The following is a 16,729-nucleotide window of genomic DNA, read 5'->3' as shown; positions in this document are numbered from 1 at the left end:
AGGGTTATTGCAGCGCTCAAACGAACGAAGGTGATGGTCACGCAGGCGCACTGCACTGGCCACAACAGACACAGCAGCTGGTGGACGTGACATTTGAAGTAACGGCGCCAAAATTAAACAACACCAACGAACTATTTTGCCGCTTATCAGTGTTGTTTGGATGATGCGCGGTAAGCCATCCCATTACAAATCACGTGGGCCGGCAAAGTTTCCCATGGGTGAGGCAATGCCGATCGAAAACGGTCAATTATTATCCAAGTTAATAGTTGACTGCTTCAAAATTACTTTAAGCGCTAATTAGGAGTGTTTTGTTTATAAATAGTTCGTGCTATTAACGCTTATCGTTGGTTTTGAATTATTTACATTGTGTTAAATTATACCAAAGTCAAAGTTTAAGGGTTAAACATGATTTCTGATATTCAAACGAAGGTTGAGACGCAGGCTATTGTTTAACCTTAGGAAACCAGGGAAAAGAGAGGAATGTCTTTGTTCGACCACACATTAAAATTTAGCGAACAACAATTATTGGACGCATCGAAATTTATTCTTCTTCAAAAATCTGTATCGAGATTGAAATTTACTGATTGTTTTTGGACTCGTTTTCTACCGCTACATAGAAAGATCACATAACCGATGAGCAACAAAAGCCTAACCATGAACAGATAAAAAGACGCTACATATCAATCCCTTGCAGCGAATTCACGCTGGGTAGCGCGAGCATTATCGATTGCCAACTCCGGACGTGTGTTGATGGTCTAATTACAGCCTTCTTCAGCGGCACCAAATAGCTACACGAGATCAGATCGAGAGCGGATACGTTCTATTTGATTATGGAAGTGCGCGCGGAAATATTCAACTACATCATCCACGGGTCGGCACAAAACGGTTTACAAAGAGGTGTTTTCAAGTCGGAAGAAGAAAAAAACGTAACTTGTGCAGGTGTGAATCACGTTCGCTTGGGTGCAGCTATTGGCCCCTAATGGAATATCGTTTTGTTAGGAGTGGCAAAAAAGGGGGGGGAGGGGGGGGGGGGACAAGATGATATCATTGGATGAGATGTATCGTTCTATCGAGGCAGCAGAAAACATTAGGCCAGACAGCGAAATGTCCTAGGATGAATCTGGTTCTACTTTCAAATCAAATGCCAAATATCTCCCGTTGTCGGAACACAATTTAAAAAAAAAGGGTAACGTACGGTTTCCTCAGCGGTTGCTCTGTGTTATTCAAATTTCATAAATCGTCGAAATATATCGGTTTATTCAAAGACTGCTCCATTCCGTCGCCACCACGAAATAAAACTAGCCAACCAACTATCTGCCAACATCGTGCGTATAAGGTATAAGCATTGAGTGATGCATGGCTTCATTAACATTCAAATATGCATAAAACACCTAAACAAATTTGGAAACGTCAAGATACATGAAAGCATTTCTCATAAGTATTATACTTCACATAATGTTACCAAACACAAATTCGTTCATATTTTTAAGGAATCGTAGTATTAGAAATACTGTACGATTATATTTTACTGGATTAGAACGCTACCAATGAAGCGCAGCGGATATAGAAAAGCTATAGCGTATGCCATTTGAAACAGGACTCATGAGGGGAAGCCCGACGGCGTGGCTTTGAATCCTAGCCAAGACTGATCCTCTGCAGAAAGAAACTTACTATTACAGAATAGCTAGCTAGAATTAAATACCCATACTGGTATAAATCCTCGCAGACGATGAACGAGAAGTCAAGTAAGCCTTAGTTTGAGCATCACCCAAGGCATGAGGCATATAATCATAATTCTTATCTATTTTACAGTGACTCACCTGGAAACTTGCGGATTCCGTACAGGATAATCATTGACACATAAAATGGATCGAGACTTTCCCACAAGCCATCGCTAGCCAGCACCAACACAACATCCTCACAGTGCTGCCCAACTGTGCGTCGAAAAGCATATTCTGGTAATGCTGGCACGACGGATTTGAAACAGGGATTACCTTAAAATACCAGAGATTCACCGATATAAAACAGTGTGTACTATCATACTAATCTTAATATGATAAAAATCTTACCGATAGCCCTGGTGATAGCTAGTTGCCCTTCAACGCGGTGTTGGCCTTGCCAGAGAATGACGGATCCTCCTTGATTACGAACGCGGTTAGCTTCTACCTACAAAAATCAAATAAAATGGTAACTCATTGAGCAGTTGACTCTCTTTATGCTGGTTTAATTCATGCTAGTCATACCCAATCGGAAGCCACGTGCGGATGGTGCACAATATTAAAAGCTCGAGCACCGACCTTCGACACACCGATCGCGTAGGCCAGCGAATCGCCAACCCAGGCCAAATGTAGATCCCCAGAGTGTAGGCGATAAAAACATACTACTGCTGTACATCCACTGCGTAGGTGCTAAATAAGGAAATGACACAAATGATACAGTTATCATTCACTTGCTAGGCTTGTATCATACGATTTGCTACATACATGGTCGGCACACTTTTGCAAAAATAGTTTATCTGTCTTTAAAAATCCTTCACGAATAGCTGCCTCCATGTCGTGAGGATAGTGTTCACTTTGCGCGATATAGTAATGCAAATGGGAGGTAGCAAAACTGGCTGCTTCCTGGCCGCCGTGACCATCGTACACGCCGTAGAAAGCCGTAGGCTCGACGTCCTTCGTGTCAAACAGGACGCTAAAGTCCGGCAGGCACACGTGGCGATCCTCCATCGTGCGACGTCGGTGTTTCACTCCTCTAGAAAAGTGCATCTTTTTCCTCATGGCAACCAACGCGCCAGGGCCAGGATGATCGGTCTCGCTCCGTTCAGCATACTGCTCAGCGAGCAGCTTGTTCAGATTTTCATTGTCCAGCAGGTTGGAGCAGATTTGGTTCACATGTGAGATTACTGTATAGTTCAGCTGCAGAGTTTTATAATCTGCAAAAAAAAGAAAACAGGTTTTAATAAAAACGGTTGTTGCGCTCCATTTCCTCTGCCTTTTATGATGGGTTTGCTATTGAACTTACCACGCAAGTTAAACCCGCAGGACGTCGGATTTTCATTACATTGGATCAGCACTTCTTCGCATGCCTTGCGTATTATCGGCGTCATGATACATTGCGGACATCCACTGTCAAAATCAAAAGAATAGTTCGAATGCATAGATATGAAATCACATTGCAAACCACACGGAAAATTGCAACTAATCATTATTATATGCCCAACACTGTACAAATCAGTGCTTCCCAATCTTTTGGCGCACGCAAGTTTGAGTCGACGGATTTTAAAGATAGCCGAAGGATTGTTGAGATAAAAAGGACCATAAGAGTTTAATGTGAGATGTGGTTTGTGTAGTAATATTCATAAGATTATAATTGTATTGCAACAGATGTTTGAAAGTTAATTGATCATTATTCCATCAATCATAAGGAGTAAGTACTACTTGCTACTAAGATACTACTAATTGGTAGTAGCACAGTCAAAATAATTAAAATTTAATAACATCTAATACAGTCCACTGACAGGAATGTTTCCATGTTCAAGAATTTAGTTGTGCAATTGCTGTAAGTAAAACTAGTTGGGGTGTTCCTTATGTATGTTCGTGTTGTGTGTCAATAACAATTTGTATTATTACCAGTGGACTGTGTTAGATTTTATCGAACAAGTTGAGAAGGGCTGCCATATATCACATGTTGACTATACCCCGCCTTCTACGCGTCTCTTCTGAGTAATGCCATAAATGACTCAACATGTTGACATATCAAGCCATACAAACATAACGGATGCACCAAACGAATGAGTTATAAAATTATGTAAAGTACCACGTTGAAATAGTAACATTACATTTCCGTGGCATTAGAACGAACCAAACACAGGAAAGCTGGCAAGGTGCATTGGGAATTGACAAACCCTACAATTAGTACAGCAATACTTACAACTGATCCAAGTACGTTCTGGTCCAATCAACAATTGCGGGCTTGATTTCATCGTACTTTAGATTGTATACGGGGACTCGGACGGGCAGCGGATCAGATGGGTTGACGTTGGCTTTGAAGCAGTCCAGAAAAACGCGACACTGCTCTAGTGAATCCATGACCGTGGCGCAATGCTGCCTTCTTGGTGTACTGATGCTGTGTCGATCAATTGAAATCTCGTACACCCAGCGCAAACAAAATCAACTGCAGTTATTTGCGTTAACTTGAGCAGGTTGTTACTGAGGGATTCCGCGAAAATAATACTGTCACCTAATTATCGTTGAACGTGGCATTAGTTCAAGGGGAATCAGCCAGGCGGGTCGAGCTATCGCTGCAGCGAACGATAAACACCGTTGTGGTTACTGTTGCTCTGTTTATCACCGTTATGATTCAGCCCAAGAGGATACACAGTAAATAATAAATGGAAAAACTACAAGGAAAAACACTAACACTAGCCTTAGTTTGTCGTGATCACTGGGAAACGTACTACAAGATATACACTTTGTTCGAGTTGCTCGGGGCTCACACGCTTCTAATCAACTAAACTAACCGCCACTATTCGATTTCGATGTAAGACACTACCGTTTTTGCACAATACACGTACTTCACATCCGCACCTCTTCGCGTTGGATTATCAAACCAAACTGTTTCAATTTCTGATCTTTTGGCAGAGTCCGGGTCTATCTGTCAAAATTGTTTGGAAAGCATCGACACAAACAAACGCACGATTGATACACCGAACAGTCGCGTGGAGGACTTTGTTACTCAAAAACGATCGGATTCGCGTGTTATGTTCATAACGGCTTTGAAAAATCAAACAAATTAATAAATAAGATTTTTGTTCTTCCTTCAGCAAACATCCCGCTGGTTGTACATGTTAAACTATTGTGGTTTATGCATGCCTGCGGGAAAACATCCTTTGCTGCTGTTTTCTACTTTTTTCTTTCCTTTGACGTTAGACGTCCTGGAAAAAGAAAATACAATTTTCACAACTTGACAGTGTTCGAGCTTCTCTGCTAGTGGAAAATTACCTGTACCTTGAAGATCAACGAAAATGTTTTATTTCAACCCACAATAGTGCCAACGACCCCTAGTGCCCCATACCTATATCCCAAACATAGTGCAATTTAAATGCAACGTATTTTACTTATACTATAAGTTCCTATACAAAGCAGCCAAAGTGAATTGTAAAAACCTCCCTCACTCTTCGTTGCCCCCAAAAAAAATAGTATCGTCATCCGGGACGAGCTGCGTTTGCGAAACAAAATACGATAAACGCTACAACCATGCAAGTTCCTCGACGAAACACGTTCTACAATCTCTTCTACTACTAGTGAAAGATATTTTAAATGACAAAATAAGCCCTTTGATGGTAAATGTTGCACACGTTTCATTACTCCTAGAGTGGCAGAAGCTACATGCCAAAGCGCGCATTTCATGAAGGGAAAAAATAATGCATGTTTGTTTTACCATAGCTGTTTTTTTTTGTAGCGAATGCATGTAAAGTGACGAAAGCAACCTATAAATAATTTCAATTCATTCATGTATGTATTTTATACTACATTATTGTTGTTAACCAGCGGTTGTTATTTCTTCATTTTTCTACTATTTTGTCATTTTTTTTATTTAACTTTCTCAGTCCTGAGCATGAACATGTCAGACCAGGCATTAAAGGATATGAATGTAATACGTTATGCTGTAATAAAAGAGCTATGTTAAAATCATTTTGTTGTACACGTTGCATGTTGTTCTTGTTTTTCGTTTAAATGTGTTGAAAAATATCCGCAAAATATATTTGATAAAATGCATGCGTTAATATGTTAACTGAACTTTTCCAAGCTATGCTTTAAACAAATAACGTTTCAAATTTACAGCATTACTGCTAACCATTACAAGGGAATTGACCATGAAAATGTAACCTTGGAACAATCGATGAATGAATCACCCGCAAATACAACGAATGGATTCACAAAAACGGAATTCAGCATGAAATGGAGTACAAACAGCGGAACAATAGTGTAGGCCTGTTCCAGTACCGCATACAGTATTACAGAGATTACGACGAAGGTACTCTGCAGCCCGCCGACGGCAGTTGCATCTATTTGAAGGAGCTTGACCACTTTCGCAACAAAGCCAAAATACCGTCCGATCACGCGAGAAGTAACCGGAAGCTACCGCTATGTTATCCGGTGACGGAAATCCAACCAAAGACCATCGCGACAGATCCTACGCCGAGTCCGGTCAAGGAAAGGTAAATGCTTTTGGGCCCGAACTTAGGAATTCTTCTTACTTCTCAGGGACTCGCGGGACACGTGACGACGGGCCCACATCACACGATTTAACAAATAGAAGCTCAAGGACAATATGCGCATGTATATCGTCAACCGACCTTACCTGCCTCAGTAGGTTTTTGGTGGACTAGACCTAGTTAAACTATCGTCATGCCCATTGCAAACACCTTCGTTATTGTGAAAGAATTTTCCTAGTTCCGATTTGTTTTTCGTTCCTAATTAAATTAGAACTCCACCCTGCATACCAAGGGAGGTATGGTCGGCTTTCGTACTTTAAGGTTTCCATGCCATCCGCGCTCGTTCTGACGATGCCCGATATACCAATTGGACTGGGGATGTTAAAAATTGCACTACAAATCCCCATCGACGTCGCCGCAACGTGTGCCTTTTGCGCCTCATTTACACGCCTGGTTCGCTAAATTGAACCAAGTTTCGGATTGTGGTTGGCCAGTTGCAGCGCACAGTCGGTTCAGTCGGTGTCAGCACGTGGTACGTTCAACTGAATCTAACGTTCGGGTTTCTGGTCTGGTTTTCTCCTATCTTCTACAGCGTAAACATGACCGTTAGTGCTTTGCCAGGATCAGTGAAATTAGAAGGTAACGAAATAGTTCACTTTTCATCACAAGTTCCCTTGTTTGCTTTTAAAGTTGAACCTGGTAGTGCTAACATGCCGTTTTCGATTGTTGCTGTGAAAATTCAATCCCACACAAATCATGTGGTCGTTTATGTGTTGTGATAAAGGAACACCATTAGTAGATTTGTATGTTAAAAAGGTTATTTGGTAGAAAAATGAAAAATATTGAAAAAATATGCTTCATGTAAGATTACGTCCAGCCTTGCAGATCATGCCATAATAGGTTAAATTTTTCGTTGTTCATGTTCCATTCGTTGAAACCACCTTGTCCATTTCTATCGTACATTTGATAAAGTGAATTAAAAATTCCTCAGCATTAAATCAAAATTTTAAAGACATACATAGATGTTGGAATAAATAATATCGAGAGAAAACCAACATCTTCACAGCCTCTAGCTTCAAGCCATTATGTATTATTGTCTCTCAAAGCATCGTGCAACATTAAAACTTTATTTAAACCCCAAACTTTAAATTTAAATATATTTCTCGATATACGATAACTATGAACGAAAATGTGTGGTTGGCGCTAAACAATGCTACATCGCGAATCGATGCGTATGTTTTTAGAAGGCTTCCCCAAGGGAATCCTAGCGCGACACTGGCCTATCGAGCCAGACAGAAATAACCAACCTGTCCTCACGTTTACGATGGATTAGAAGAAAAAAATCACGTGAGACTGCTGTTGGCTTGCTTCGCATTGCCCTGTCGATCGATCGTTTATTCTCACGTGGCCAATAACTTTAAACATGCTGTGCCCTATAGGTCCAGTCCGGTGTGCCCAGGCGCTCGGTGAATCTGTGGGGGCCCATTTCGGAACCAACGGAATTATGGCTTGACACCCTCGTTGGCATAATGTAACGTTAGCACTGCCGGTTGAAATACGAATTTGCTTTTCGATTAAATTGATTGAAAAGAATGTAATCAAAAAGTCTTTCCCCTTTCAAGGGTGGGGTCCGGAGAAGAAGGTGGCCATCGAGAAAACGGAAAAGTCATCCTTCGGTTTTAGTATCGTCGGTGGCAAGGTACAGACACAAGAAGATTCGCTGGACGAATATTTTGGACGCATGGTTTTACACTGTTTCTTTCTCCAGGTCAACGTTGGAGGCGACGTTACGTCCGGACTGTTCATCAAAAGTATCATTCCGGATAGTCCAGCTGATAAGTGTGGGGAACTGAGGGTAGGTGAAAGCCATGTGTCTGTTTAGTTGTTTTTGCCACAAGATATAATCGAATATACTCTCAAACTGCTTCAGATCGGAGATCGAATACTGGCTGTGAACGAGAACAGTCTGGAAAATGCCTCGCATGAGAAGGCTGTCAATTATATCAAAACTGCCAACGATCGTATCGTCCTAGTGGTGCAGAGCCTGGAGCGCAACGTAACAGAAGTATTTACGCTTAACGTAATCCACGCAATTGCATTTACTAAGTGTATTTACTGTTTTCTTCGCCAGACAAACCCAATGGTGCTGCAGAAAAGGGTTCCTCCTCCGATAACCCCTTCGAAGACGCCGGAGGTGGAATATATTCAAGATGGAAAACCGAAAGTAAGTTGCCTATAGATTGTCCTACGCTGAACATAGCTTCCTAAACACACTTCCTTCTTCCAGCAAGAGAAAGCAAACACCCCGGAAGATAATAAAACTGTACCCGTCACGAAAGCTCGGCAAGAATCTACAGGTAAGATCGCATCATGTAGGAAACGCATGGGAAGGATCATGTAAGAAACAAAAAAAGAAGCAAATTTTTGTCGTTTCTTCCATCGAAAACAGAATCCGAAAACTCTTCCGATGACGAGGATGATAGCCGAGAGCTTGAAGGAAAAACATTCACCGCAGCCGGAGTTGAGGTAACGCTTGGTGTAAAACGAAGATAAGGTATGCCTTTAAACTGATACTTTGATTTCATTTATTCTCAGATCGACCGTGCTTCCGCCGGCAACACTAAACTCGGAGAAGCGGATACGGAAGAGGAGGATGACTTTGGCTATACGATGAGTAAGTAGCACGTGTGGGTCAGTAGGAGACCCATGTGGCGATGGATTAATGTTTCGATTTGTCATGACAAATGCAGAAAAGATCAAAAAGCGCTACGCGGGACTAGGAGAAGTGGATTGCTGTACCATCATGCGGGATGCCAATGAAACGTGTGGACTTTCGCTGTGTGGCCATCGCGATCGTACCCGGATGGCATGCTTGATCGCTGGCATCAACCCGAAAGGAGCCGCCGCGGGAACATCTCTCACGGTGGGCGATGAAGTGCTGGAGGTAATTTTGGTCACCTGCTTGTTGCTTCTACAGAAGCTTGAAGCTGATGCGTGTTTGCATTCGGTAGGTTAATGGCACTGTGGTACACGGACGTTGCCATCTGAACTGTTCAGTGATCATCAAAAATCTTGTCAATCCGACGGTAAAGTTCATTGTGCTAAGGTGAGAATATATTTTGTAATCGAACTTCGTGAAATGTGGTTCCCATCATTCATTTTTCAACTGATCTCAGGAAAAAGGCAGCTATGGACGAGCTGGCCGTGAAACCTGTTAAGCATTTCCCGACCGATTTTGACTATACCGTACGTAATCAATCTGCAAAAGAGATAATTTACCAATACTCATATGAAACATTTTATAATTGACCCTTCCCGCAGGATAATATACTGGAGAAATTCAAGGATGTCAAAACAATCACAGTGAAAAAGGTAGGGTGACGATAAAACTCCCTTAACTTCTGCTTCTAAAGAATGTTTCCTTTTCTTGGTTTTCCTGCCATTTCCACTGCAGGGAACATCGAGCTTGGGCATCATGATCATTGAGGGCAAACACTCGATCGCCGGCCAAGGCATATTCATTTCGGACATCCAGGAAGGCTCGACGGCAGAAAAGGTACGTGATCGATCGAAACGTGGTGCCTATTGAATGCCATCTATTTCCTTCTTTCTTCACCCACACGCCATTGCAGAGTGGCCTAAAGATCGGTGACATGTTGCTTGCCGTCAACAGGGACTCGCTGCTCGGCTGCAACTACGAAACGGCCGCCGGATTGCTGAAGAAAGCGGAAGGTGTTATCACGCTGAAGATATGCAACCCGAACAAGGAGAAGGAATCGGACAAAAAGGCCAACGGTGAGGCAGGAGGCGCCGCTGCCGGTCCCGCCGGTGCCACACCGAACAAGAAAAAGGCAGAAGAAACGGCAACGCTTTCGACGAGCCGTGCCGGTACGCCACACGGTGGTAAGCCAGAAGCTTCCCCAACGAAGGAAGTGGTCGATCCATTGAAAGCATCGATCAGCGACAACGAACTGACGGTGATTGATATTATGGCCGAAGGGAAACCGTTGGGTATCGTGGTGGCAGGAGGATGCGATTCATTGGTAAAAGTATGTACCGGCGCCTTAACATTTGGTACCAATGAGTTTAAAAAAATCAAATACATTGTGTTATTCCAGTCCGGCGCCGCGATTGTAGACATCCTACCGCAGAGTGTGGTAGAAAAAGATGGTCGGTTGCAAATATTAGACCAAATTGTTGAAATCAACGGATACAAGATCAACAACACGTCCACCAACGAGGCCATTAAGCGTGCAGTCAAACAATTGCATCCAAAGGTGAGATAAATCATGAAAGAGTTGTAAGCTTTCAAATCAAACTAAATTACTTCACTCGTAGGTCCGGATGATCGTATACCGTGCTAACCCCCCCACGACCGAAACGGTCGAGGTGGACATGATGAAAAAATCTGGCAAAAATCTCGGCCTCATGTTCCGCGCCGGAAATCCCAAGGGAATCGTTATTACTGGACTGGTAAGTAGTTTAAAAAGCCGGGAAAAAAGTACCACAACAACAAAGCACAGCCTAACGGAATCGACACATCAATTATCGCAACGACACAGGTCCCGGGTGGATCGGCCGAGTTCGATGGACGCATTCAAATTGGAGACATTGTGTCGCAAATCAACGGCGAAAGCCTGGAAGGCGGCGCAATTGATCAGTGCGCCTCGTTGCTGAAAACGGCTCAGGGCAAGGTTGGGCTTCGCATTTTGAGACCAAAGCTGAAGGAACGCGCCGTCTAAATGCCAAAGGTTTTGTGTAAAAAAGAACATACCACCTATCCAGGAGGTAGAAGGAATTTAGCAAAAGAGATTTGTACATAAAATTGAATGCTTGCAGCAATATGCTCACCCCACTCACACGTACACTATTGATATTTTTAGCCAAATAAATATTCTGTTATAGCTATAGATTAAACGAACCGTTTAGAGACGTGTAATTCTTTCCGAACCATCTTAACTAATATTGAAAATTATCCGTAATTGTTTTCATACCTCAGTTTTGCGGAGAGCAACGTGTTTTATTACGATGAAAAGTATGTGCACTTTCGCTCTTAAAGTGAACCACATCACGTTGCCTAATCCCAAGCCCACAGCTTGAATGTACGATCGTATGAAGCCGTCACTATGTACTGTGAATCATGGGAAATATCCACCCCAACTAGCCGCCCATCGTGTCCGGAGAGAGTTTTTAATGGTTGCCACGTTTTGTCGGACCAAATCTGTGTGAAGTAAAATATGAAAATTTATTTCTGGTTAATTGTTTTTTACGAAGCAATACCAAAAGTATAAACTTACCTTCGCCGTTTTGTCGTAACTGCTAGTAACGAGAAAATTACCACCATTTTTCTGATATTTAACGTCCGATATAAGATTCGTATGGGCTGGTATAGTGTACACCATTTGTCGTCTTCGAAGATCCCAAATCTGCAACGGACATGATAAAGACCTTGTTTAGTGATAACGAGAGAGAGATACACATTCCGCGCTTGTTGGTTGGTATATAACCTTGCATGAATTGTCCTGGCTGCCTGTTACGATATGGTATCCATTGGGGGAGAAATCCACACCATAGATGGCACTCAGATGACCTTCGAGAAACATGATACAACGCCCAGTCCGCAGGTCCCACACTCTTCCAAAACCATCCAGTCCTCTGCGAAGTATAATGGAAACCGATATCATGATCACATCCGATTGATTATCTCCGGAAAGCCACTTGTCTCCGTGCTTACTTACCCCGTTACACACACACTGCCGTCTACCTGGAACGCTATACAATGAACCGCCTTGGTATGCCCTTCCTGGTGAAGCACCTCCTGCTTCTGCTGCAGATCCCACAGTCTCCAGGATGCATCGTAGCAGGCCGTCCCGAGGAACCGTCCGGACGGATGAAAGGCCAGCTTGGCTACGCGGTGCGGCACATGTCCGTTAATGTCCGCGATCGACTCTTCGCTGTCGTGAGACCACAGCTTCACAGAACCGTCGAAGCTACAAGAAGCCATCGCTACTTCCGCGTTACTATCGGTGGCAACACCCGGCCGGAAGGCTACATCACTTACGTTGCATTTGTGCCCACGAAGTGTCTGCTTGAGGGTGCAATCAGGAACCGACCAAACCTTACATAGGGAACTCCTACGATGAACAGATTTTATCGATTACAATTCGAGAAAAAAACATGGCAATAGGTGAATTATAAAGGAAAGAAACCCACAAACTACACGTCAACAGCAGCGTCGAATCTTCGTTCATGCGACATCCAGTGATTGGACGTGTGTCCCCCACCTGACTACACTGTGGGGCAAGCTGCTGGATGCGCTTTTGAAGTTCAACCATTCGTCCCGCCTTGGTGGCTGAATGCTGTCGAACTTTCTCGCTCGCATCCTCCAACCGTTTCTTAGCCCTCGCAAGGGAATAGTTTGCGATCCAGAAGCGTGCTACACGTAAACTTTCCGGTCCCTCGTGGTACCACGTAGACTCGTTTGTTTCCTTCTGCTGACTTTTGGGTTTTTCTTCCTCTTTGGCCGGTTTCGATGCAGGCAGTCCCTTTTCGCCGAGCCTACAATGAGCAAATGTAAGCAATCGCAAAAGGGGTTTAATATCAAAGGAAACCGGTTACTCCGGTGTTCAAGGGGCCCGTAGATACGTACGCTGAGAGAAGATCCTTTAATCGCATACGTCGGTCGGCGGGACCCTCGCCAAAGTAGCAAATGGGCTCGTTCAGCTTCCGAAGTGCATTCTTTACCTCGCCGTCGTCCGTGCTGACATGAATGAGCCGAGCCTTTTTTCGCCGTTCAAATTCCTCCAGTAGTGCAGCTCTGTCTTTGGCGCTAAAAACCACAGACAAAAGTTTAAATGTAAAATCCTTATCACAAACTACCTTTCAAATGATAGTTACACTTCTGCGTCCAAGTTCATGTACTCCGCTGTCGTTAGCTGACTGTAGTCCGTCTTGGCCGAAACATCGACTTCATTATCCTTCCGTTCGACATGCCAGCGATCGGATTCTTCCAGTGATCCGTAATGAATTGTTTTCGTGCGCTTGGCATACACGCTTTGCTCACTATCCGACATAATGGTGCCGTGGAAAACTCTATGGTGTTCTTTTTGCAACAACAAACGAATTCAGACTAACTAAAATACCCTTTAGCTGTGAACTTTGACTGGACCAGCTAAAGTGCGGCGTTTAAATTACACGAGATTTGTTATTTTCTCACGAGCGATTTGCGATAAAACAACAAATCTTTCCGGCGTCATGGAGGAACTGTCAAAAATCCTGGCAAAATAATGCCAAGGTTGCTTGTACGACGCTACGCGCGGCGCAAGGGCTGAGGACTGCTTTGTTGAAGTAACCTTGAGCAAAAACTAAATAATTATGAAAAGGTTTTCTTAAAGGAAAAATATTAACACGTAAAAGAGATTCCCACTTTATCTATGAATGTGTGCAATAAATTCGCTAAATTACATTGCGAATCATAGCATCGGTTGAAGAAAACAGCATTAATGATCCGTATTGCCCCTAGCTACCCTACTCATTGTATTGCCGGGCAACGGTTGCGATGAAAAATCTAGCACCCTGTTTATTTGTGAAACATGCAAATGATGTGAGATTCCGTTAAAAACAGATTCTGTTGTTCTGTCGTGCACCGCAAGATATATTTTGGAATCAAAAATGGATATCGAGGAAATTGTGAACGAAGATAAAAGTCCCGATCCTGTCCTGAATACAGCAGCAACAAAGAATGCAGCAAATCCGCTGTTTCTCAGTTTAGTTGAATCCGCTTTATTGGAAGGAAGATCTCAAAGCATTGTTGAAAGCTTCGTTCGGGATAGTCGCTTCCGCAAAAAGAAGTAAAGTTTTTTTTTCGTTTACAAGATTACATAAATTTAGGAAGTGACTTTATAATGCATTTTCTTTCAGCATTCCGTTAAATTATGTCGAAGATAAGGAACGAATTCGCATCTGTTTGGACAATGCAGACAAACGCATTGCTGAGCTTATGCGGGATGGCCTGGAACTTATCGAGGATGTGCGGGTTGCATGTGATAGACATGAAGTTGAACGCCGGATGGCCGAAGCGGATATCAAGGAGAGTAAGTGCAGCTCATGCTTTTCTTGAATGTGATATGCTAAGTAATTATTTTTTAATTTTACTTTATCCACACCTAGATCTCCTGAGTAAAATCCACAGCGAGTCCGTTGATTCGATCGCCAAATTTCAAACAACCTACGAAAAGTGGACCGAAATCAAGGAACTGAAGGATCCCATGCTAATGAACGACGAATTGCAGTTGCAGAAAAATCGCGTAGAAGAGCTTCTTAAACAAAAGGATATAATAATAACGGAATGCAGAAAGGAGCTACAGGCAGCCGACGAGCGATACGCAAGGGACATACGCAAGCAGATTGTTGATATTCAAAGCCTAGTCCATCGAGCCGATACGGAAGTGGAAGCGATGAAGAGTATTCTGAAGGAAAACTTAGATCTCATACAAGGATCAGGTAAAACAGTATTAAACATAACTCCAAAAGAAATTGCTTATCTTGTATTCTGATGTTTCAGTTGAAGAGGAAAGAATTATTTTGCAAAATGCGGCTAACTTCAATTGGAACGATGTGTATTCTAAACGGGCCACAAATGAGCGCATCAAAGTAAAACAGAAGAAAGAACGAGTATGTTTACCTAGTATGTTGGTTTGTAAGCTTTTCCCTATTAAAAATTTGTTATTTTTGTTTCAGTTGTTGGCCAACTTGACTGAGATTGAACAGATTGAGCTAGACTACGTGGAAACAACACGTGCGACAAGAATTAAACTGGACAAAGATACGCAAGCATTGGCCATTGAACTGCAGAAGATCAAAACCAATACAACATTAAACTCAGAAAAGCTAGATTATAGTTTCCAAGTTCTGAAGAAACGTGAGGACGAAAATTTGATGGTAAAGAACGCTCAGAAACGTCGATTGGCTAAGTTGCACGAAACCATTTTCACCTTGCGCAACAAGTTAAAGGACACAAAAACTTCATACTACATCGAGACGGAGAAAATGGCAAAGATGATAGAAAAGTTACATCACAGTGTGGAACATATACGAAGCAAGTTAGAGTGCTCCAAAAAGGCGTATGATAAAAGGGTAAATATGGCCCGTGGAGCAAGTGTATATTTTTCTTTTTTTTTTTTTAAATAATGATTCCATCTTCTAACCAAGGTACGGACGATCTGGAATATGAATCGCGACGAGTGTTTCGAAATCATCAAGCATATTTCTTCAATCGACAAAATTCTTGTAGAGCAGCATCTTAATCGAAGATGGACGAATAGTCTTACTACGATCTCGGACGTTCTTCTTCAGTATGATCCTTTGTGCACTCCAAAGTTACCAAGCACCGCTAAAAGTAATATCCGGTTCGCTGATAACTTTATTATCGTATTAAGGTGTCTTTAAAACAATTTTTATAACAATCCTCGCCTTACGGTGTTGCAGCTAAAAAAAGTTTAACCAATATGAAGGATGAACAGAAGAACGATTTTCCAATGTTAGAATCATTGCTTCAGCAGTCCAAGTTTCTGAGCGATAAAAAACTAGACACTACTTTGCAAGGTCAGAGTCTGGATAGTTGCGGAATAACACTTATCTGCTTGGACAACGTGTTGAATGCCCTGGGAATACATGACATGGAAGGGGTTCGCCATCTGCAATCAACCCAAACAGAGATTCAGCGGTTCAATAACGGTGACGAAAGTGGTTCAGAAGTAAGCTGCCCTTTATTGTGAGTTGTCGTTCGTTCTTCCAATCGGAATATATTCTTTTCAGATATCATGTATTGAAAAGGAAACCGATCGTGAAAACAGGGCTCTTTCTACTTCCCGCGATCTGCTGGCGCTAAAAAAGTTTTGCCAAGATGACGAAGAATTGTAAGATACTTTATTTTCTTCTCAAATTGTTTGTAAAGAAAAGCAAAAATTTAATTGAATTATTTTTATTGATCAATCGTTACAGTCTCCAATCAGGGGGAGAAACGAAACCCGACGGAAAGCCGACTCTAACCGATACGCGTAAATTTTGGAACTCGTTTAAAAACATTTTCCTCCCCAACCAGGTTAAAGTGTGGAACACAATGGAGGAAAGTTTGAGCAAATATTTGCAGGTAAACGTGCTCCCGCATCAATGTTTCACAGTTTTTATTCGATTATCATTCATATTTAATTGCAGGTTCTTCGTGAAAGGCAAACACTGGACATAGAATGCAGCTTTCTACGGAAACAAAACCAAGAGTTGCAACATATTATGCAAAAAATGCTCATTAAACCAATGAACGATGATTTGTAGGCTGAAGAATTGAGTATACGTAGCTTTGACCGGTAAATTAAGACAATTTTCTCGTGGTATTCCGTTTCATAAATGTAAATTCTTTGTCATTTCGGTGGGGTTGTTCCCAAATGCACTAAAAATAGCTAAAGTTAAAGTGTCTTTTCAAAGAGCTCTGTCCGAAGATTCACCTTCTTTCCC

The 16,729-nt window shown here is 42.3% G+C and overlaps 4 protein-coding genes across 4 annotated transcripts in view; 2 read left to right on the top strand and 2 right to left on the bottom strand.

Moving 5' to 3' along the window:
• Positions 1-4,088, bottom strand: part of LOC131260094 (titin-like) — a 45,200-nt gene extending 41,112 nt beyond the window's left edge. The window contains exons 1-6 of the mRNA XM_058261761.1: positions 3,931-4,088; positions 3,022-3,125; positions 2,484-2,932; positions 2,244-2,408; positions 2,070-2,166; positions 1,821-1,994 (exon numbers count right to left, since the gene is read on the bottom strand). Coding sequence (XP_058117744.1) covers positions 1,821-1,994; positions 2,070-2,166; positions 2,244-2,408; positions 2,484-2,932; positions 3,022-3,125; positions 3,931-4,088 — 1,147 coding nt within the window. The remainder of the gene's footprint in view (positions 1-1,820; positions 1,995-2,069; positions 2,167-2,243; positions 2,409-2,483; positions 2,933-3,021; positions 3,126-3,930) is intronic.
• Positions 4,089-5,960: 1,872 nt separating this feature from the next.
• On the top strand, positions 5,961-11,119 carry LOC131271589 (inactivation-no-after-potential D protein). Its single transcript, XM_058273072.1, has 18 exons — positions 5,961-6,220; positions 6,810-6,856; positions 7,840-7,916; positions 7,986-8,072; positions 8,148-8,282; positions 8,349-8,441; positions 8,505-8,574; positions 8,667-8,743; positions 8,813-8,891; positions 8,968-9,161; positions 9,229-9,323; positions 9,394-9,463; positions 9,539-9,589; positions 9,672-9,773; positions 9,850-10,266; positions 10,336-10,494; positions 10,556-10,690; positions 10,780-11,119. Exons 1-18 carry the CDS (start codon positions 5,961-5,963, stop codon positions 10,957-10,959), a joined length of 2,328 nt encoding a protein of 775 aa, XP_058129055.1. The 3' UTR covers positions 10,960-11,119.
• A 92-nt stretch (positions 11,120-11,211) lies between these two features.
• LOC131271590 (U4/U6 small nuclear ribonucleoprotein Prp4) lies at positions 11,212-13,462 on the bottom strand. The gene is made up of 7 exons (XM_058273073.1): positions 13,115-13,462; positions 12,867-13,046; positions 12,431-12,775; positions 11,956-12,351; positions 11,725-11,872; positions 11,515-11,643; positions 11,212-11,438 (listed from the first exon to the last, which is right to left on the bottom strand). Exons 1-7 carry the CDS (start codon positions 13,288-13,290, stop codon positions 11,295-11,297), a joined length of 1,518 nt encoding a protein of 505 aa, XP_058129056.1. The 5' UTR covers positions 13,291-13,462; the 3' UTR covers positions 11,212-11,294.
• Positions 13,463-13,888: 426 nt separating this feature from the next.
• On the top strand, positions 13,889-16,549 carry LOC131260085 (dynein regulatory complex protein 1 homolog). The gene is made up of 10 exons (XM_058261749.1): positions 13,889-14,067; positions 14,138-14,310; positions 14,387-14,719; positions 14,781-14,890; positions 14,957-15,352; positions 15,428-15,614; positions 15,704-15,972; positions 16,034-16,134; positions 16,220-16,367; positions 16,433-16,549. The coding sequence occupies exons 1-10, from the start codon at positions 13,889-13,891 to the stop codon at positions 16,547-16,549; spliced, it is 2,013 nt and encodes a 670-aa protein (XP_058117732.1).
• The last annotated feature ends 180 nt before the right edge of the window (positions 16,550-16,729 follow it).

The sequence above is a fragment of the Anopheles coustani genome, chromosome 3 (genome assembly GCF_943734705.1).
Source record: "Anopheles coustani chromosome 3, idAnoCousDA_361_x.2, whole genome shotgun sequence".
Lineage (NCBI taxonomy): Eukaryota > Metazoa > Arthropoda > Insecta > Diptera > Culicidae > Anopheles > Anopheles coustani.
This window is presented reverse-complemented; position numbering and strand designations above follow the sequence as displayed.